This window comes from Danaus plexippus, chromosome 17 (assembly GCF_018135715.1).
Source record: "Danaus plexippus chromosome 17, MEX_DaPlex, whole genome shotgun sequence".
Taxonomy (NCBI): domain Eukaryota; kingdom Metazoa; phylum Arthropoda; class Insecta; order Lepidoptera; family Nymphalidae; genus Danaus; species Danaus plexippus.
The window spans coordinates 5,615,294-5,639,574 of NC_083548.1; the positions used below are offsets into that span (position 1 = coordinate 5,615,294).

Consider the following 24,281-nt stretch of genomic DNA (forward strand, 5'->3'; position numbering starts at 1 on the left):
TATGTTTCTCTCTCTGTGGTCACCGTAAATGGCCGAGTGGGAATCGATGTGTTCCGAACATGACACTCGATTATAACAAGTCGCCTCTACAGTGTCATTTGCTTTCGCTTGGGTCCGAGCCTCAGTTAATAATCCACGCTTGTTTTGTACTGCCACGTCGTAACACTGCTGAGAGTGCTATTCGAATAAAAGTAATTCTCACAGTAAGGAAGTCATTCAGCCGTTCCTATATTTTGTTACAATGAGCAAAATACGGTCTGGAGTGAAATAGACGGGTGGTAAAACAACACATATTTCTTGTTATCTTGAAGAGGCCAGCCTAAAACTGTATAATTACTGTGTTATCGTTCCTGTGCGATGTTGGGGGAAAGTTTTGGTTAACAAGTTGGATCTGATCGTCAGCTGGGACTTATTGCGAATGTGTATTGAAACGTTCATCGCTATCCACGGGCGCACTGCTATGCGCCACGACTTGGTACATTTTATAAGACATACCTCTTCGGACCATTACTGCGAAGGAGCACTTTAGTTATAAGGCCCGGTAAGCGAAAGAAAAATACACCACTCTTTTATTACAAAGTTTTGTGCAATTTTTTTTTTACCTTTCTTAATTTACAAAATATTATTGTGTATTAACTTAATTATAACACAACTATGTTATCTGGAAGGATGTAAAATATCACAATAATAAAAAAAAAATATTAGAGTTACATTCGTACAATTCAAAATAATTGCTTTTGGTTTATAGATTGTTTATTTGTATTTTCTTCAAATTACAATGAAAGTGAAGCTATTTTATATAAACGGAATCATTGGTGGAATAATCCAGAAAATCTTGGAAAGAGGTTATCTTCTGGGATCAAAATATTGAAATAAATAAATGATAAGTTCGACCTTCGCGGTCTTCTGCCGGACAATCGCTTGGACAGAATAAAAAAAAAATCAGCATTTTACCACTATTCCATGCAAATTAAGAATGTTGATTTGTATTTTTATAGGTAAAAATATTATTAACTTTTTTGATAATAATTTATATGGTATAATTCATCGGAAGTTTGATTTTTAATGCACACCAAAAACAACTTATAAATTGGCGATGAGACAAGGATAACGAAGAGGATTTTTTTTATTTTGGTTTTACTCTATATATCTTACAAAAATGAAAAAATGTATAATGACTGTATTTCATAACGATTGATAATAATTGCTTTTGTATCTATTTATAACATTTGAAGTGTCGTCACCTAAATACTATCAGCTTTTTGTTTTTCTTACATTCGATAGCGTTGATAGTTTTCGTTAACTATGAATTCGTACTAAGATCTCTACGTAGACTGCGATAACCCTAGTGTGAAGAAAACTGAGATAAATTTACATCATATATGCGATGGCAATTATAAATATTATTTACGCATTATTGTATAGAACAAATTTACGCTCTTATTACACAATATTATATTAGAAAACGATATTATACCTCAATTTTATAAATGATACGCTCTAATTTTTATGTCAATATTAAATACTTTTTCGTGAATTCCCGCGGCTTTGTTTGTGGACAATATAAAAGTCTTTATGTACCTATATAAAAAAACGATCCAGTTTCCCTCTCGTATTTTAATATTCTTATTAATATTACATAGTAATAAAATACCCTTTGTTGAAATCAACATCCGTATTGTTAAACGAGTTAAACGAGTCTTGTATTCTTTACTTATCGTTGCTTTGCAGACGTCTGTGAATAATATACTAATAGCTAAATAAATGTATCAACAGACATGACACGAATCGAATTAAGTTATAGGCCATTTAAATTTCTTGAATTGAAATACTTAGAATATGTAAAATGAAAAGTCTCATTTAAGTTAATGATTTATTTGTCATAATTTATTATTTTATAACTACACAAACTCGACGTATCGGTTCCTTTACAGTTTACAGCAACCGCGGTCACGGGAAGACGAGATGGAACGCGTAGTATCGTAGTATCCGAAAAACTTAGTTTGATTAAAATGAGTGTATTCGAAAATCTTAGCTATCATTGTAATATATTCCCGTCAGATGCAAAAAAAACTATTTTCAACATATATAGTGTTGGAGCCACGTTTAGAGATCGTTAAAGAAGTGATAATTTTTTGACGGAAAATCTTTAAAGCTAACGATTCAAATATTCATTGGAATTCCTATTTGCAGTTATTTACGTTTTAGTAATTTTGTTTTTTACGTCATCTTAAAAGTTTATTATTATTAAACTATGATAAACTCACAATTTCAAAATTATGTTATTTACTATTGCCTAATGTTTGCATGGAAGCGATACTTATCGAATCTTGTTCAGTAGATAAGGTTAAAAGCTAAGTTAACCTTTAAAGTTTAAATACACAGATAACTGTCAAGTTCTCGGAGATGTAACGGACATACTGATTCCTGAACGAGTTACTGACTTTCGAATATTTTTTTATAAGATATCACACTTACCTCAATTTAAACAGACAATGTTTTTAAAATTGTTACTGTAAGTGGAACATTTTAATATACTTAATGAATAAAATTACAATATATTATATGTATGAAATTGGATATATAATTAACTTGTTATGTACGTTAGATAAACTATAATGGATACAAGTTTAACTTATATGAATAAAAAAATTATTTACGAAATATACAAAACAAGCATGATATGTTGTGTACATTGTAGATTTTTTTTATTTATTGTCACATAAAGTACATTCATAGCTGTAAAAGACTTCTCGAGTTTATATTTAAACATTAAGTCGTGTTTGCCCATTCACGGAACGTAACTCCTAACGCTCCAATGGTATTTCAAGGCTTTCGTATAGTATGTATTTACGTAATATCTCTATGTGGGGAAAGCGAAAACCGTTGTAAACAAACAAAGTTATACTGATTGCATAAAAGTTTTCGCATTCACATAAAATAGCAAAATAATCACATACCCTTTTATGACATTTGAACCTTATTTTACTATTTAATTATGCAAATTCATTGGCAGTTCTAAACAACTGATGCTCACTAAATATTAATTGTCATCAAATGCTACGTGCTAATATTGTCTACGATTATATCGTTTGTCGTAAAATTTTGTTGAATCCCTAACACGAGTTAGAAACGTCCAACTAAATACAGACGGTATAAAGTTTTGAATACACATTCTTAAGCATACATTAGCACTGAATATTTATCAATTAAAAAGTTGAAACTGACTACAATAAAAACGTAGAGGATACTGATGAATCAAAGAAACGAATGGAAAATTTTATTTCTTTTAAATTAAACTTTAATGACGCGACACTTAATCGAAAGGTGAGTGACAGTTGTGTGTGGTCTCATAAAAATAACAGTCGTAAATAAATTATCGTAATGAAAACAGAGCTATAGTAATAACAATGAAGTTTACATTGGATATCATATTAAGAGTCGAATTAAAGTATAATGAAGAATTACCATACATGAAACAATGTTCTGGCGAGCAAAGGCAATACGCCGATTAAAAAAAGCTCGCTAATTACAGAGGCCCAGGACACAGTCAATAATCAAGTCTTAATTAGAAATATTTCCAACTATACTAGGAAGACTTGTCGTATAAACATATCTGTATTCGATAATTTTTTTTAACTTATTATGTACTTAGTCTTTTTTTGTAAATATTATGTGTAGAACTATGTTTATTTTATTCTATGTAACATTACGACGTTAAGGACCTTAGCTAACTTCCTAAGAATGGTGTTTTAATAAACTTATGAAAATGTCTTGATACCTATCCAATAAAAATTAGATTCAATCACTCGTTCATATCTTACACAGCACCAAACCATCACTGAACTCAGATACAGCCCTTCGTATACTTGACTAATTGGAAAGCCTCTTTAGAGCTTAAAGCATAAATACAGTAATTTTCTCGTGCATCAAAAATTTATTTCTGCGACCTACCTTTACCGTTAATGTAGGCAGTCGTTTTGATTTCTCCGCTTATTCTTTTTTTTTTTAATTATTATCTGACATGTCATCTATCACATGCGGAAGAGTTTTCATTGTATCGATCGATAGTGCCCAACCGTTAGAAGGATGTTAAATTCAACACTCGGCTACGAATTTTATGTTATTTAATCAAACCTCTTTGGTTCTCTTAATCATCCCAATTAATTTTAATAAAACAAAATAATATAATTGTATAAAAATGACAGATTCCAAATTCAAACATAACATTTCGTTTATTTTTAATTGTAACAGTTTTTATGGTTAGGCTAAATATTATATGAAAATAGCCGTTGTTTAGTAGCCATTTAAAAGCTCGGGAGATAATTATTTTAATCGTGAGTGACGTCACAGTACAACACTTTGCTTGGGTGATTTTTTTTCCCATATAGTTAAATGTTAAGTGTGTTTTCATTGATTTTATTGGATGTACGACATTTCGTGTCGGTTAAAAAAGTATAAAAAAATATATTTAACATTATTCCTAATATTTATTTGTATAACTATTGTGTTTGTATTCAAAGGTTTTAATTATTTTTTTATATTGTTTAAGAGAATCATTTTAGTTCTACAACCGTTGACTAAATCATTTTTAATTACTTTCAAATCGTATCAAATTCAGATTTGCGATTATCTTTTAAGTAGTTAACGTTAATGTGTAGGAAATGGAAATTGTTATCTCTTTGATTATAATCGGCCTTTTTTATGATGTTTTGATATTAAAAATGAGGAAAAAAAATGTTAAGAGTGTAGTTTTTGAAATTCAAGGTGAATGAATAAACCAGTCTGTTATAATAAAAATAGTCCTTCCAAAACAAACCTTAACCAGAAAACAGAAAACATTTGTCTTGTTTTCAAACTATGAAACCAGCTGCAAAATAAAAAAACTATCTTACTAAAGGACTACTCAATTTGAACTGTTTAAGTTTTGTCTTCGAAATATAGTCGAAAATATAAAAATAAGTGTTTATTTGAGAATTAATTCCCTTTCAAAATATTCTCCAAAACAAGCAACTGCCTCCATCCATTTAAATTAATATCTTTTCAATGTTATAGACAATATTTTTGATGTTTAATAACCCTTATATGCGTGGAAAGTTAGAAGTATTGAGCAAGTGTTGTACTGTGACGTCACACCCATGTTCTTATTTTTACACAAAATAAAAATTTTAAACAGTATATAGGTATAGTTAGTACTTATATTTGAAGTTTCTCGTACTATAAATTACTTAGAATAAAAAAATAACCTACAATTATTTTTTTTTCCAGATCGCTATTTATGGCGTTACTGAACATCCGCGGTGAATGGTATTTGTACATTTGGATTATATATCGTAAAATCTATTCAGCATTTATATGGTTATTCGGCAATCATTGCCGCGTTGATAAGGGTCGGGCTTTGATAAGCGCCGGTGTCGCGAGGCAGTCAATTGGAGGCCTCCACAGAGTGCGCACGCGTCGGAGGAGACAGCAGCATCGCAAGCACGTAGTGGCATTAGTGAGGAGACCTTCGGTCAGACGGATAGTTATGGCTCCAGGGGCTACAGCACACGCTATGATGGAGGACAAAGAAAAGATCCTGTCCAACGGTATGTTCCTATACACAAAACATCACTAAAGAGAAATGCATTTATATCCGAATAGCTTAAAAACGTCTTTGTTGTGACTCTCAATGAAGTCTCATTATACGTACCTCCTTTTTATTTATTTGCGCTAAGTTATTTGTCTGTTTGCTTCACGTATTGTTGTATATATATTTTTTACACAAATAAAAAAAAAGCATTAACGAAACAATTGTCAGAACATTACAGTGGCGAAATTTTTTTTCATACCAACCAGCCCTCGCTAAGGTCGTTTTCAATAGCGAAATATTTTAAGTTTATTTATAAAGTCGGCAATTATTATTTCGCGTTGAAGGCTACATGCTGGTGTTTACATTGAAATATAACAAACTTACTACTTTATCAGATATTATTATGAAACAATTGCTACCTTAATATTCATCATTTTCAACTCTTAGAAAATCTTGAGAACTCTCAATTAGATAACTTAAATGTAAATCAAGATAGATGCCAAAATAAATAGAGACTATAATAATATGGGATTATTATCATCAAATAATTACGTTCGCCTTTGGATCGTTTGAATTCTTATAAGTACATATATATTATTACTAACTGTAGACTTTAACGTTCTTTAAATAAGAACAAAGTCACTATATGCATATGATGGCTACTTGCCAGAAATGCATACTTTAAACTAAACAATACGTTCCTCGAACCAACCGACAGTTAACACGTGAAATCCTTATTTAAAATGTAATTTCAAGATCGAAAACATGTTCACGTTTAGTGCAACTCATTTTCCTCCACACAACGGATTTATACAAGGGAAATACATTACTTGATTTTGCAAAATCATTATGACACAATGAAATCCCGAATTTGATGATAGCTTTTGTATTCTTAGACATATTTTAATATTTTTTATGTTTCCTTTAAATTAACCTGATCGGAGAACAATATAACGCTATATTTCGTCTCGTTAGATAAACTGACTAAACATTTGATTTGTGTGAGTAGGGTTATAGGTACAAAGGTCCTTTAAACTTTAAATTGGACTATACAGTGAAGAATGCCACCATATCTATGATAGTTGAGTTCGAAACCGGCACAAATTATATATTATACGGAAGAATAAATAAAATTATATCCTTCAACGTGCGTAACTAGGAATACGTAACATGGGTCAAAAATTTATTATTTTAGTCGACTAGTAACTATATTGTGACGTAGGACCACGCCCCCACAACTGAACCCATGGTCTAATATTACGAAAACCAACCATATCTACAGGCAATTTGGTATAAATTACAACATCGAGTTGTTATTGCTATGCCCCGATAATATCTCAGGCTTGAAATTGTTTTTAATATGTTTCAATAACATCGTTCAATCATCAATAACACAGTGTTTGTCAATTTTTTAAGTATATTATTTTTTATTAACATGATCTCAGTAACCTTTGTTAAGGGTAAATATTTTTAACTTGTCATATAGGACAATATGGTAGATAAAGCAGTTTAATGTTGCCAACACTTAAGATATGGTGGGTGTGTATAGTTGCTACGTTCATTATCTTTATTAGGCTAATAGTGTTGCTAGTCTAATAAAATAATTTGATAAATATAGTATTCTACGATTGCAATTCGTAAAGTAATAGAATTTTAAATAAGATTAATTTTTTAAGGAAATAAAATTGGAAATTGTCAGAGCTGTTGATAATTGAAATGTATCTACTTCGGATTAATACTTTTGTTATTTGTTATAAATTATAAAAAAAAATAAGAATGGCCCTAGAAATAAAAAGTTGTAATGTATCAATCCGTTTAAATCATATAAATGCACAAATAATTATATAGTAATATTTTAGTTCAAAATACATTGAAATAAATTCATTAAAAGCTTCTAATTAATATATGAATTACTGAGAACAATTTGTATACTAACCAAATTGTTTGATAAATTAAATAAATAGTGTCTCATTAAAATTAAATTAAAATAGAAAGAAAAATACTATAATAATTATTAATATGTTAATATTACCATGTAGAATCACACATTCTAATACGTTTCCGCATGGCAAATACTAGAATTTGTTCGAGACAAATTAAAATCGATTATAAGGCCACAAATGACAAGCGTGTCCGATTCACGGGCACGCGAAGTGCTGTTTGACGTCATTCGATCACCACAGATGTCATAACACATTATAATATAACTAACCTCTTCTATAATGTCCGCCATTGCATAGTTCTTGTTAGGTAATAAACAACTAGCTCATTACCTTGGACGATATTTTCTTGCTATTAATATATGAATTCATTAATTACACTGTTTATATCAAATTATTAAGACCACCAATTATGTCTTACTAACGCATTACAAACAGTGAGATAGCTATCTTAATCAAGTTGTCATATTTTTATTTGTATCATAGTAATCAATGAATAAGTATTGCTTAATTTTAATCTGTATAAATATACTTAATCCTAATATCCCACCGGTGTGATATATATGCTTGTTATTCCTATATACACGAAGTGAGGGATTCATTACAACTATTGCTGGTTACCTATTTTGCTGGTTATAGGTATTTCTTTAATTTTAATTATATTTTGATTCTATAAAAGTCAATTGCGCAAAGGATATAACAATAATACTTAAGTGTAAGTTTCCTACTCTTAAGTCCTGGGAACTATCTAAAGTTCAATTGAATTGCGACCAAATGTATTCGTCCATTCGCTCTGAGATCACCGCTACAGAAATAGTCTGTCATGGCTGTGTCCCAACATCTGTTTAAATATATTCTCCTTTATATTATATCTGAATAATATCAAAATATCAATTATTAAATTAAAACGGAACAACTTACAAGGTTATTTCGTTACAAATACTTCCTATAATATTTTGATGCCGGATGTACAAAATACATTTAAAGATTAATTCCTAAACATATTGTTCTATTCTACGTTATGATATATTTTTAATCTATCGTTATGTAACACCACGTTGTGTAAATAAACCTCCTTAACCCATTTAAAAGATATTTCCTTGAGACGCGTTCAAAGTCCGCGGATGGCACGCGTATGTAGTGCATTCACCGGACGGGCCTCTACTAAGCTGTTACGTTTCTTACTATAGGTATAACATTACATTACAGGCTATAAAATTAAATTAATTTTATCTATTTATTTATTATAATATTAACCTAAAAACATGATGATGAAAGTTTTTATCGGTTAAAAATTTCCACGCGACAAATAGTACTTAATTATATAATAAAAATTTAAAACCGGATTGATTTATTTTATCTATTTATTACAACGGATTTATACGTTACGGCCTCATAAGTTTCAAAATTATTACGTTTACACCTGCAAGTAACGTACCTTTATATCCTCATAACATATTCTTGACAGTTTACTCTATGTTAAAGAACTATGTATAAAATTTTACTATTTTTCCTACAACGTTCGGACACGTGTGAAATTAGAGGAAAACGTGATTTTTAATCGGATTTGTTTATTAACCGTTGTAAAGTTTTTATGTCAGGATCGAAATATTGATTACTAAAATATCACTATAATCGTATATACGGCGGCTTTTGTGTAATAACCAAAACCATATGTGAGCACGGGTCCGATAAAGCGCTGTGTCAAAACACGTCACTAACTGTGTAACCGATTGTTGATTTAAAAAATATATACGAGGGCGCGTCGGTAGCGGCAATTTTGATTGGCCGCTTGTTTGTCGACTTTGTTTTCACTCGCTAGAACGGTATGAAGACGCGGCAGGAATACAAAATGTTATATGATTCATGACCTGTTTCATTAATGTTTGGTGTTGTGTTTACTTTTTGTGTGTTGAATGTGTTGGAGGTGTGGTTGAAACGTTGAAACGTGAAAATGATAACTGGCTGTTACAATGTTTACAACGCTTTGTTCTATTGTATATCAACTTTAAAATACTATTTGCTTTTTTGTTAAATGTAAATGTTATTTGTTTCATTTGCTATTTCTGTTCGATGTTGCAATTAAAATATCACGAGATACAGACGTGATGATAAATAACTTATTTATCCATTGATGACGTTCTAAATATTTATTAAAACTGTTTACGGATCTAGACTTAGGTACTAACAATTTTCTAATGAAATTACGAGTAATGTTCTGACCCCAGACATATCGCGGTGAGGTCAAAATGTAGTTTGTCTGGTCGTCGATATATAACGGCTTCGGCGATATGATTTAATTCAATGTTAAAACAAGTCCTTACAAGTGTGCACTCATTCATCAGCCCGCCATTTTGTATAAACACATTTATATAAATAGATTACCTTATATTATTTGTTTATTTAATATTGTCATAATGCGCTGTACCGACTCACGCGTGGAAATGTACTTTCTAAATAACACGCGTAAGTTACTTCAGAATATTCTAAATATGGTAAAATTTATGTATTCTTTTTTTAAATATTTTTTAGCAAATGATGTCAATGCTTTTAGACGTTTTTGAAAAATGTTTGATACGTACTAACCTTTTATAATAAAGCGTTGAAAGTGCCCCTCCAGTTTTATTTAAATAAGTCTTATTTCAGTTCTATATTTAACCAAGTGTTTTATCAAAATATTTTTTGCTTATAGTGTCAATGCGCAGACGCCGCATCAGTCAATTCGCGCCATTATTGATTGCACTGGTGGGTTTGCCAGCTCGCGGTAAAAGTCAACTCGCCCATCGTCTGTCCAGACACCTCAATTGGAATGGAGAAAGCACTAAAGGTTGGAAAAAGTTTGAATGTATACCATGAGAAACAGTTATTACTTATTACACAACGAAATAAAATTAATAAATATCAAAGGTCAATAACCTCTTAATTATTGAATTATAAATATAAAATTAAAGTAATAAATACGTAATGTATTGTTTATGATCATTGAAATAATAACTTGAGATAAAATACGATATCGTTATTTGTTATAATTTTTTTATCTAGAACATTTTATGGTTTTCAACGTTTCGTCAGCTTTTGTTTAGGTATATATAAAAATATGTTAATTACGTATTACCTTTAAATGAGACCTACTATTCACAGACATGAGATAGTGTCGCTAACAGATAACTTTATTGTTACGCCTTGACCTGTTTGAACGGTTGGTAATCTAGCGTTACTTATATGTAGCTCTAGGTTGTCCTGTATCAGTCAGTTATATAAACAGTAGTGGAATAATTCGTATTAGTTTTCATTACAAGGTTTTCAATTAAAGATCATTTCAATTAAATTTTGTTATGTAAGCAGGACTTTTGTGTTGTTTTTATTATTCTATTAATGTTATCAGTGTTTTTAATATAGCCGTCACGATTACTCAATAATGCCCTTAAATATAATAGTCGACGTGACATCTTTATCAAACTGATAGTTGTAAAACGGAATTACATAAATTATTATAAATTAACGTTGCAGAGCGGAATTTTTTTAATAATATGTATTGTTCCCATATATAGAGTTTTTTAGTTATACTTATGATGTGACGATTCTCAAAATTTTGCAATTTTTTCATTACTACTGTCACAGAAAATCAATGAAATCGTTGTTTCAGAAAAAAGTTTACGATGAATAAAATCAATATATTATATAATCTGTGGCAGTGTTCGACTGTAGCGAGTACCGCCGCCGTCACATGGCGCTGTACGGCAGTCACGACATCTTCCGCGCGGACCACCAACAGGGATCCGCTATCAGGAGGCAGAGCGCCCACGAGGCGGTTCAGGACGCTATGCTCTGGCTCAAGGAAGGAAACAGCGTGGCTGTAAGCAACTCAAATATAATATTATCATCTTCATTTATAAAGAAAACTAGCATAACAGCAGGAGAATCATTTTTGGATGGATAGAAAATCACAAATGTTCGAGATTAACACGGTAAGTGCCATTCAGAGATATCACGAAAACGCACTAGCTAAATATACTGTTAAGAATAAATTAGACAGGCAAAGAGAAAATCCTTGAACTATATGGCCACTTATTTCCTATTTCGATTGTTACACTCGTAACAGCCTTAATAATTAAGAAATTGTTTTGGGCAATGAATGTATTTAAATTTTCACCATTCTCATAGTATTTAGCATGTCATAACTGTAAATTCCTGTGGGGTACCAAAATTATGCTCGGTTTTGCTTCAGATTTTCGACGGCACCAACATAACGAGGGAGCAACGCAGGGAGTTGAACGACGGCGTCACAGACATGGGCTTCAGAATCCTGTTCATCGAATGCGTCTGCGAGGACCAGGAGCTGTTGGAGAGGAACATCATAGAGATCCTGCACTACTCCGCCGATTACAAAACTATGAGCGAGGAAGAAGCCATCGACGATCTGCGGAAGAAGCTCGAGCATTACATGCGCCAGTACGAGCTGATAGACGCCTCCGTGGAAAACATCAGCTTCGTGAGGGTCGAGGACATGGGAGAAACTGTTACCGCCCATAGGCTGTCAGGCCAGAAGGAATCGGCAATACTCGGATACCTCTCCGGGATGAGGACGATGCCGCAGACTATATACTTCACCAGGGTAAGTCGAGATCAAAATCAACTCTTGCTGCAAGTGGCGCCATCTGTGCCGTACTAATTATAATATACTATAATCCTTAGAATTATTTTTATGACTGATTATAATTTATTAGAATACTGAACCATTGTATTTTTTTAATGGCAACATTTAAGTATGAATTTGTTTTTGAAAACTATAATTACTGGCTTCAGCCATTTTGTGAGACATTACTGGAAGCAACGCTGAACATTAAAAATCAAGTCTGAAACTGTACCTCGAACACTATACTATATTTAGGATTCGTACGAAATCATTAAAAATATTATAGTTGTCTATAAACTTGCAACTTTTAGATAACAAATCCAATATTAACCGGAACAAACTTGTCTTACAGAGTTTTAACTAATTATTATCTTAAATCAAAGCTTAACTACGTCGACTAAAATTTTCCCGCGCAAAAATTAAAAAAACATCGCTTCAACGTCACTCCGGTTGCGTTCCGGAGTATTAAAGGTTTACTTCAAATTAAATGTGTGCCCTAAATATATTATAACTACTATTACACAATTCAAACTTGGGACATCAAATAATTCGGTCGTAAGTCATTATAACGAACGAGCTGTCGTGTCCGCACTCTAAATAAACTCTAAATATTAATTCTCGCTAGTATAACATTGTTTGCGTTCATAAAAACTTTATTATGTTTGCGGAGAATTTATTTCAGTAGATATGTGGATTGTAAATTGTATATGCAGCAAAAAAGCATGTGACAACCAAATATGGTATGTTTAATCAATGACGTCACATTCAGCCGCCATCTTGCTTGTAGGAATTAATCTTTCTTAAAGTTATTCTTTTTCATTTTCATATAAAAAAATAGTTTTCATTCTGTAACGGTCTCTGATATAAACAATATCAAGTCATTCTATATCCTCTATCTTATATTTTATTTATCTTTTGTTTATTATATTTATCTTCAATGTTATTGAAAACGAAATTAATTATTGTTTGGTAATAGTTTAAATAGACTAGCTTATCGTGAGCTCCCCACACACAATATACAATTATATACTATAAGATGTAAATTAAATGAAGTCTATATATATATCAATAAAATTTAGTCCGTTTTATTAATTTTTTTTATTTTTTATTATTTAGTAGAATCATACACAACAAAACACATTTTCACAATCATTGTGTTATTTTTCCTGGCTGGGCAGATTTCGAAGACAATTACTAGGGCAAAATATGTCTTGGGCTACTTCTATTTCAGATATATTAATAATTAATAATTTAAATGTAAAAAAATATATATTTCGGACAGAAAAAGACGCGGGTGCAGATAGTGTTACATAAAATGTATTGTCGATAAAATGTTTAATAGCTACTATAAGATATGTAACCGGAATAATTTGGCTAAACGTGTTATGTCTGCTCTAATGACTTTTACTATTATGTATAATATTTTAAATGTTCTCGAAGTATTTACGAGTTATTGGTGTTGCCATGATAATATATATATATATATGAATGCGTCACACTAAATATAAAGATATTTCTACTTGTAACCCTTTATTATATCGAACGTAAAAATAGTTATTTAAGGAATAATTATAAATGTAGGTATTTTATTTTTTAATGTTCTCGAGGTCACAAGTTCGAGCCTTTGTGCTTAGTCCAAGTTCAGAGCGACTAGATACGAAGCGTTTCCCGTTTCTCATTCAATAAGATACTTATAATGAAAAATATTAAAAAAATTTAACCGCCGTATCTGTGTGCAAACTGAGTTCAAGCATATTTTCATATCGTCCGCCCGTGATCACGGTTGCTGCATGGTAACCGAAACGTCGGGAGTATGCAGCTAAAATAATTAAAAAACGCGTAGTTAATCCGAAAATATTGGTTTTATTTAAATATTGCTAGGTTTGTATTGTCAATATCCTATATTTTAATTCAATTTACGTATTCCGTTCAAAACTTATCAAAAGTTAATAAAATATTAAAATCATTTTCAGTCTTACATTTTGTTGTATTTAATTGAAAAATTCAAGTGACCGAGCGCCGTTAAACAAATCGTGTTTATATGACTGTAAAGGACGTTATGAAATTTTCATAATAATGTTATTATATTCATTGTCACAGAGACGTATGACGCTGAAACGCAAAATATGAATCAAATCTACAATCATTTCATATATATAATAAGTTACACCATAAATAAAAAACTTTTATTAAATTCGTTTCATCCTTAAAGTATCCAAGGTAAAATTAATTGTCACGGAGAGAGCATATAATGTAAAATTTGCATATAAACGTTAATGAAGTAGATAATCATTAAGTAGATATGATATGTTAATGAAGTAGATAATCATGGAGTAGATATGTGTATATATATATATATATATATAATAAAAAAAATCTTCTCTTAGCATTTATTTAAACGTTAGTTCCTAAGATGTAGGTGTAATCCACCAGCTATATTTATATGTGTTCACTCAGCACGGCGAGAGCGAGTACAACGTGCTCGGTCGCATCGGTGGTGACGCGGCCCTGTCACCTCGCGGGGAGCGGTACGCCCTGGCGCTCGCCGAACACTTCAACTCGCTGGCGGAAGTGGAGCCGGTGGCAGTGTGGACCTCCGAGCTGAGGAGGACCAAGCAGACAGCGGCCGGCATACACGCGCCCAAGAGGGCCATACGAGCGCTCAATGAACTGGATGCGGTTAGTACACACGCACACACATACAAACACGCCCTCACACGCATACACATTAGTATAAAATGCTTAAAAATCCAGAGCGAGTGGTTACACATAGGAGACCTTAGTTAATGATTGGTCACCAGCCCTGTTAAAATTTTTCCAGATTAGCTAGGTAAGATGGGGTAAACAAATATCAATTCGTGCTTGGAGCGTACCTCGAAGGCAGGTCTATTACGTTCTTTTCAAATTTGCTTAGGTAGAAAGAGGACCTTGGACAGTGGAGGTGAGGGTTTAACGTGCGTTAGATAGATACCCCTTAAACCTTCACCTAGGTCGCAAGTCCCAGGCTGTTGAAGCCCCTCTCCCTGCAACGACGGACCGGCTCCCGCGCCGCATGACAAGACGTTTTGTCTCACATACATTACAGCCAGTACATTGAATTGTATAAACATAATCTAGTACACTCAATCGATTATTTCTGAGACGTTTTGTAAATATTTATTTAAGAGGGTGTGAAGTATTATCGTGACAGTCTTATCAACGGAACAATACTTCCCGTATTGATATTAGCTGTGTTATTGTTTTTCAAAGTGATGTCACCTTACCTCGAACTCACGATCATACGATATTTTTAAACATTCGATAAGATTAATAGATTATATCAAACGTTACTATAAACATCAAAGTTATATAAATATGGAGAATAATAATATAATATTTTTACTCTTCCCTTTAACATATAAAAAATCAAAAATAATGTATCGGGAAACATATGTGTGTATGTAAAATGTTTTTCATATAAAAAACTTCGCGTTATAGAATCAACGTAGGTTATTGTATACGGACACGTTGTATAATCTATAGCTATTAAGACAATGCGGTCCCGCGCTAAGCATACTTGAATGTAGCGAACAAAGCCGCGGACAAGAACTTAGTAAATTTAGCATGAAGGTTGTCAACACGACCAAGAAAATCAAAACAATACGATATTATCGTGAAAACAAAGAAATTACAACCAATAAACGACAAGCCCTTTAATTTAATTGCTATTATTTCTACGTAGAAGACTTTCCAGATATTATCGCTAGATATAAAAGCAATTAATAATCTCACGTGACTTATACAAGAAATATAAAGTTAAATTGAATAAAAAAAAAAGTAGCCATTACGTACTTATTAAAGAAGAGGCGTTTAGAGTTATTTTTTTCTAAAATCAGCTTTATATTTATTTAATATTGACTTTTTTTTATAACGGTAACGTAATATTTACTTGGATAGAGGTAACTTAAATACAATCTTCGCATTGGAAAATTGCAAAATAAAAGTAAAACCGAAAACATCTCTAGTTATTTCACATAATACATGTCAACTGTCACATGATTGATCGCGGCCATTTCGATAAAATCTTGACAGATTAAAAAACTGATTTACGCTTTCCCGCCAAAAATAGACTTACAAAATGTTATCTCATCGAGTAAATTTAAATCGAAAACTTGTGAAGTGTAACGTACAAAGGTTAATTGCTTAAATTCATCTAAATATAGTTCTATAAACGCAATAACGGCCATTGTGACATTGGGAACGAGAATATTCGTTCATTCACTCTGAGATGTCCGCGTTCGGCCAATTGGCAAAATCGCAAGGTGTATCATAAATTTACGTAATGTGTCTAAATGTCTAAATGTTTGCAACAGACGTCCCACAAACACTTCGCAGAAGCTATCAATTTAACGATACACAAACCGTCCATTACAGGATTTATATTTCTAAAAGCTACATACATATTCGTCTTACTTAGAAATTAATAGTAATGACTTTACAAATTTTCTTAAATATTTTTTAAAAGTATAGTTTCATGGATATAATACAATATCGAAGTAAAAAATATAAACAGATGTGGAAGATGTGTTTTGTTTGTGACTTGTTCGGGACTTTTTTGCAATGACTTCGGAATTAGGGTCAGTAAGTCAGTCAGTAGAAATGTATAGTGTGCCAAAATCTGTAATCTGGGTCACGTGACATCATGCGTTTCAGAACTATGACACCTTTTTACAGCGAGTAATATAAGCTCAAATTCCGAGATGAAATATATAACTAACTAGCTCATACATTAACCTGATGTCCAAGCTCCATCCTGTAAAGTATCTCAAATCTACTATTACTATCTGTCCTGTACTAAGAGAGCAAAAAACATTGAAGAGAATAATTCTACGTGGAGTCCCGCCGAGTGGAACAAGTGAAAATTCGTAATGTTTGAATGAAAACAGGAAGAGGAAGAAATTAATTTTTAGGGATTTTTTTAGTGTTTCTTTAAGACAAACTTTAATAACATTACTTACAAGTCACAATTGATTGCCCGCTTGCGTCCGAGCGCTACTCGTTCCCTCTCGCTCTGTCTCTTTTCATTCCCTCCCCCAGGAGCGTTACACGTTTAACGCAACCTTAGTGGAAGTCGCTTAAGAAATTTCACTTTGATACGCTAGTAGGGTTTAACTTGCACTATCCAATAAAAAAACTATTATAAACTGATTGAACGACATCTATTGCTGTGATATATGAATGTGAACATTTATAATTTGCAGGGTATCTGCGAGGGTCTGACCTACGAGGAGATGCAGGAGCGTTTCCCCCAGGAGTTCGCGTGGCGCGACCAGGACAAGCTCCGCTATCGGTATCCCTGGGGCGAGTCCTACATTGACATCATGACCAGGTTGAGACCAGTCCTGGCCGCGTTGCAGGAAGAACATAACGTGGTAGTGGTCGGACATCAGGCTGTACTGAGGTGCATGCTGGGCTACTTCTTGGACGCCAAGCTCGGTGAGAACTAATATTAAAGATAATTAGTTTAGAAGAGAAGTTATGAGAGTATATTATGATAAAAAAAATAGTCATTGAATAATGAATCCGAGTATAATAAATACAAGCTTAATTAAGGTTAATCGAATTCAGACAAAAATGCACTATCTAGACAGGAAAATAATACCAAAGATATATCAAAAAGATATATGATAAGATAAATGTGTTGAGGAAAATCTAAATGTTCTATATACGGCGACATACGCATCACCCGTACACTGCACCCGTCACCCGTGTTAACCCGGATAACAAAGAGTTCGGGGAATTGGAAATAAGGAAATCACTTCACTCCACACTCGACTTATTGGACTCCGGCCAATCATGTTGATTCCAACACTTTCCACAAACAAACCGACGGAAAAATATAACAGCATAATATAATATTGACATATAAGACCTATGTATATAGAATGTACAAAAGTTATTTACTACAAAAGCCTATATATTATTTAGTCCTGGGTTGATCACATCAAGGGGTTCAAGGGGTGTGGCAATCATTTGAAGGCTGTGTGTCTGCTGCGAGCTAAGGATAATTTATTAGAGATTTTAAGCAGAAGTTATGTGTATGTATAATTCCTTGGTGGAATTAAGAATATTCATCGTAATATAATTCTCAGCCAAGACAAGCTGGTACATGTTCTATTTGGACGTATGTCTACAAGTCCCGTGCGAGATTATCCTTATGATAATAACTAATCCATACTAATTTCGGTTATAGATTATTACATGTTTTATCTATGTTCGCTATATTGTCTATGATAAAAAATATTTTTCGTTTCTGTTTAGACGAGCTGCCTTATATGAATGTTCCACTGCACACCATCGTCAAGCTGACTTCCTACGGCTACAAATACAACATAGAGATGATAAAGATGCCCATCGACTGTGTCGACACGCACAGAGTTCAGCCCAAAGTAATAACAATATTAAATACATTAATATATATTTTGTCATCTTGTGTTTTGTGTGCTTTGAACTTTCTATGTTCCATTTAAAAAAATCTAACACGATTTCAAAAATAATGCCCAGCACTTGGTTACTGATGACGCAACAGCTCAGTTATCAAATTGGCTGTAACCGGATAGAACTGAGTTCGAGACCGTGATATCATATTTCTATTGGAAATAAATTTACCTAAACTATACCGAAAACGGGTAGAGTTAGCACATAAATGGATTAGGGACAATAAACAGATAAATAGCGATAATCATAGTACATTATAAAACACGGCTCTTGAAGTAAGTCCCTGATTAGGTCGACTAATATTTGTAGCGATAACGCTCTTGATGAGACACAGCGACGTGAAACCTTGTTACGTTGTGTGTAGACAAGTTATATGTCATTTTGTTATACGAGATATCGTATTTTTACTTTTTTTTTTGTTTTTGAACCGGTTCAAGCGAGATATTTCTGGATGGTTATATGACGTCATCGAGGTTATAGATGTTTGTTTTTTATTGTTCGAAAATTATATGAGTCAATTTAATTATATTTATATATATAATCTGTCCGTCAGTGTAAAAGAAAATCGTGTTAGTTTCACTATTTATAACACAAGAACCTCTGTACGGATTTGTTTGGGAACCGAGAGACGGATATAGGATACTTTTCGATAAAGTCTAATATCTACTAATTTACTCTAAGTAGGAACAGTAACTGGTACTCACTTGATATATTTACTTTACATTCTTGCATAATTCAATGTTTTCAGTTGTAGCAATTTTTAATGAGGTCATTATTTTCTAGAACTGTTCAATCAACCGCACGCCCGACGAAGCTCTGGTGACGGTTCCCTCTCACTACGACACCCTGCCGTCCAACCTCTGGCAGAGCTCTGAGACACAGATGTAGGGCTTCGGTGCCGGACCAAGGTCCGAGCTCACTATCCAGGACTGGGGCTCCCAGTCGAAGGAGCTAAGTACGTGGTTGTGAAAAACCGCGGAAGATTGCGGCAGAACTGATCGTCGAACGCCATCTAGCGATCGAACAGTGAACTATGATGTGTTTAATATGGTACAGACTTTATAAGACTGAGTGGATTCAAACAGAATCAGATCCAGAGATGGCGGCGAGGGGATGTGTTCGCGGTATAATAATAAGTAGATTAAAGGCGATCGTCAATTTGAATATCCAGTACTGTTATAAGTTTTCTATATTATTATATTTTTTATAAATAACGTATCAGTAATGTAATGTTAAATGTGTCATTTATATTTTTTTTTTCATTAAGGTTACTTTTATAGGTGACTAGTTACATTGTAATTGTAACGAGGATACGTATATTTTTTTTTAACTAAATTTAACTAGTTTTCTAAGTTGACAGCCACAATTTTCATGAAGTTTCTATAACGTGTAAGGAGGTTGAGTTGTTAGTGAACACGGATAGGTTTGACATGTTTGTTAATTTTATTATCTGTAGAGGAGATAAATAGTAAATATTTTATAGCACTGTTTATTTAATAGTAAAGATAATCGGCACAGATCGACGTAATTAGGGGTTTCTTAAAATATCTAGTTGTAATGAAAACAATAATACTTGAGTATTGATGAAGCAATTTCTAGAGTAAATGTTGAGCCTTAGAGCTGACATGACAAGAAATAAAGGAATTATTTGTAAGTTTTTTGTAATAAAATACTTTTCTGATGACAATCGACTTTTATTTGAATCACTTTACCTTGAATGTGAGATATTTTATGTTTTAATTTTTTTTTAATATTACTATGAGACATGAATTTTGATATTATTCTTATTGTATAAATACATACGTAAATATTTAAAATATTATTATTATGGGATAAACACTTGCAACCCTAGGACGAGTTCACATTTTCACTTTATCACCGATAGTTGTACGCTTTATATCATTAATAATGGGCCATACATACTATGATCTACAATTCAGAAAAGGCGGCATTGTCATAAAGGTAGAAGGAGATTTGCGCTGTGGATGCTGAATTTTTCAGTCTTTGCTATTAACTTATAGTAAAATTTCGTGTAAATAATTTATAATAAAATTTAATATGACCAATATTGCATTAACAAATTCACTATATTCTATCTACTATATAATAACGTACTAGTGTTATAAAGCTTGCTTGTGCGCATTAGGTTTGACGAAAATCATTCAATGATTTAGTACATCGGTAAACAAAAAGTAAAATGTATGTTATATGTTTTTTATTAATTTAATAATTAAAAATTTCTTGGCTCTATAAATATTATAATGGTATATTCGCATTAACTCCGAATAGCCAGATAAAACAAAAGTATTCTGCCATGCCAGTAAAGATTGGAACTATTTGTTTGGAAATGAGTGTTTAACGTCTGTAAATTGATGTTAACCCTTTGGCTTTAACAGCCTCACCGGGAGAGATTTGCACTATAGTAATGCAATTTATCTAATTAGTTTGAAAATCTTGAAATGTAAATCTACCAGGTAAGACAATTATTTTATACACCTATTCAATTAGTTTTCTTTACCTTCTTACGTGAATTTACATATTTAAATTGACTTATACGGGGAAATTTTCTATGATCGCGAAATGAGAGAGTTGGATGGAGGGAATTAATTATTCTTTGAGCTATTGTCAACCGAGCAACATAATCTGGAGTGAAAATTGTAATACGGAAAATATCGAATATTGTGCCAATTTCCCTACCAATCAAGAAAATTCAGTTCCGACCATGCTGCATGAGATGGCATCGGTTTAAGGGGACTCTTGCCCCGAAAGACTATGGTGTACAAGAGGAGCAATTTATTTGAACAAGGACGAGAATCACTTGTAGACGATGGGCAGAAGCATAGAGGTGACCACGCTAGAACTTGTCCAAAAAATTGAGATGATGCCCGATTAAAATAGAAACAAATCTTGGAAATGGTTGGAGTATTTGCCTTGAGAGGAACTTTGACGGCGGAGGTGAGCGTTTAACGCGATTTAGATAGGAGCTCTCTAAACCTACACCTAGATCGCAAGTCCCAGGCAGCTGTTGAAGCTCCTCTCGGCCTACCCGGCACCAATGAATCCATAGAATGCTGAGAAGTTTCATCTACAACTATTTTTTAAAACCTGGTCAGCGCAAAATGGATGCTGAGAAAGCACAAGTCCCCGCAAATACAACAGCGCGTAGAGTACATATGCTTTTTTGGGCCTCTGCAAGGAAAACAAGGATAGCGTATTGAATTGAATAGGAATTAGAGACGAAATTTAGGTTCATCCTAATGAACCTGAGACGAAACATGACTCCAAGTTATTGAAAGGGCACCTAAGAAGCTTAAGGTGTCATCGTCAGCTAGGAAACTTATGGAAAGCGTTTTTTGGTACTCTGATGGAATATTATTGATCCTTTTTTTTTTGCAAAAGTTTTTACGGCTCTGGATAGGCGACCTTTTGAGCCTTGATCTATTATGAAAATAAAGGTAGTGCCATAACCGACGTAAAATACGCTCCACTATTTGAGCGATTAAAAGAAGCCATTGAAGAGAAAAGATGGGCAAAATTGACAAAAGGTGTGATGCTTTTGTACTACCGCGACCGATGCGTCCATAAGTGGGCGTTGTGTTGACTGTTCTGCATAACGTGGGCTTCGACATGTTTAATTATCCCCTACAGTCCAATCGTGCACCCGAATAATTATTAACTATTTCCAAAAATGAAAAAAATCTACTGGGCTGAAATTGTACCAGCGATGATTAAGGAAGGGATTTAGTTTCGATGTTCTTTGAACACTAAAAATAAATATTTTTTATGAGGGTATAAATAAATTAAATGAAAGATTTGCAAAAATATTTTCCTGGTGAAAATTGAATAAGAAAAATATATATTTTTTAAGTCCCTTCCTATATACCCAATTCCGTGACCATAAAAACGCTCACTCGCAAGGTTTTCAAAGAAAAATATTTTTAATAACACGTGTGTTTTTTTTTTTTTAATTTTACGGCAATTTATTAATTTGCCCAGAAAATTTTAAAGTATCTAGTCAACCATCTTCAGTGTATAGTCATGTTAGATTTAGAATGACCTCATCACATGTTATCATATATTGTCATCCAAACTAAACATGTTTAAAAAAAACCAGCTCTATTAGAGAAATCTGCGTTAAAATTTACATGTAACATTCGAAACTTACTAAAAAAAAATGTTTGTGCTACATACCGAAACAATATATGTATTCATTGGCATTACCGTATTATCTATTCGGCCGAATACAACTATAACACAGAAATACAAAATAAATATTTTGATAATGAAAAAAACTTATTAAATGATCTAGTTTATAACATAAATAGATTTTGTGTTATAAAAATGTAAGTATATCCTGCCACAATAATGTTATGGCTACGTTTCATTAAAACAATTTAAAAAAATGTGTAATAATCTGTCAATGTGATTTTTAAAGCATTGCTTGTTGTAACAGAAGAGACAATTGTGTGTGACAGTTGACAGTTGCATTGTGTATGAAAAATGTCACATAAAACTATATCATTTGTTAGTCTCAACTAGCAACATCAATTTTAGATATATTTGTTTGAATTGCTAATAAACTGTATTTAAGTAATGGGTCTGTAACAGTTGATATACCCACATCATTTTTAGTTTCTTTCCTAGTAATTAATCTAGCGTAAACTGCGTTTTAAAGAAAGTAAATAGAAATTAAAACATAACTTTATAATGCTTTGTATACAATTAAAATTAGAAGAACTCGTGAAATTCCTAATTAGTTAGTTTTGAGTAAAATTTACACTGTCAACTATCAAAGTCAGCGATACTACTGTAAAAAAAGTTTTTTTTTAAATTCATAACGACGAAAAAAAATTACTCAGTACTTCTTTATAGTCACGCAGTGTCTATGCAGTTTTGAAGTTACAGGTAGAAAAATAATAATAAGATAAGATATTCGTTGCAATTAAAATTCTTAGTTTGAAAAATATATATTTTCCTTTAACTTTATTTTAATCATTTAAATATAGACGGTCTTTATAGAAGTAGATACTTGTTTTAATGTTAACATTTTCTTAGATTTTAATTTTATCAATGAACAAAGTACTTTTGCAAAGGTTATTATTCTATCTTATCTTATTATTAATCAGTTATAAGAGCCACAAATACCTATAAGAACAAAGCGGAACAGACGTTGTTCATATATTCTCAAACTAAGCGTAATTTTTGTAAAAAAAATACTTAAAAAAATATGAAAACGATCTTTTATAAAACTTTTGTTCGTCTACCTTAAAAAGTTAATATACATAAGTAATTAAGTTTAATTATTTATAACATCCGCTAATGTCACGTTTGATTGTTGCCATAGATAAAAATATAATATTATAAAGTATATGATTTATGTAATATCTACAATAAAATTATCAATCTTTGTTATTACAAAGGACAAATTAATAAATACAGATAAAAAGGCAGTAAATAAACATACTATTTTAAATGTTAATAGATATGGAAAATCTACTTAATTTTTTTTTTTATTTCATGTTCAATCAAAAGTTTCGATCATTCAGTTTTATAATATTTTTTTATGCATACTGTCTGGTTTCACATGACGATAAAAATTTTCACACGTTTGTTTTCTAACTTGTTTCGTAAAAACAAGCAAAACGCCACATGTAAC

At 32.2% G+C, this 24,281-nt stretch overlaps 1 protein-coding gene across 2 annotated transcripts; it reads left to right on the top strand.

Annotated features, from left to right (window-relative positions):
• The first annotated feature begins 66 nt into the window (after positions 1 to 66).
• On the top strand, positions 67 to 20,312 carry LOC116771069 (6-phosphofructo-2-kinase/fructose-2,6-bisphosphatase-like). 2 transcript variants are annotated; one of them, XM_032662750.2, is made up of 9 exons: positions 67 to 541; positions 5,269 to 5,588; positions 10,205 to 10,339; positions 11,208 to 11,368; positions 11,741 to 12,127; positions 14,606 to 14,827; positions 17,389 to 17,623; positions 18,449 to 18,576; positions 19,409 to 20,312. In XM_032662750.2, exons 2-9 carry the CDS (start codon positions 5,279 to 5,281, stop codon positions 19,511 to 19,513), a joined length of 1,683 nt encoding a protein of 560 aa, XP_032518641.1. In that variant the 5' UTR covers positions 67 to 541; positions 5,269 to 5,278; the 3' UTR covers positions 19,514 to 20,312. The 2 variants fall into 2 exon arrangements, with proteins under 2 accessions (XP_032518641.1, XP_061379057.1); XM_061523073.1 differs by lacking the exons at positions 67 to 541; positions 5,269 to 5,588 and adding an exon at positions 9,820 to 9,978.
• Positions 20,313 to 24,281: the final 3,969 nt, after the last annotated feature.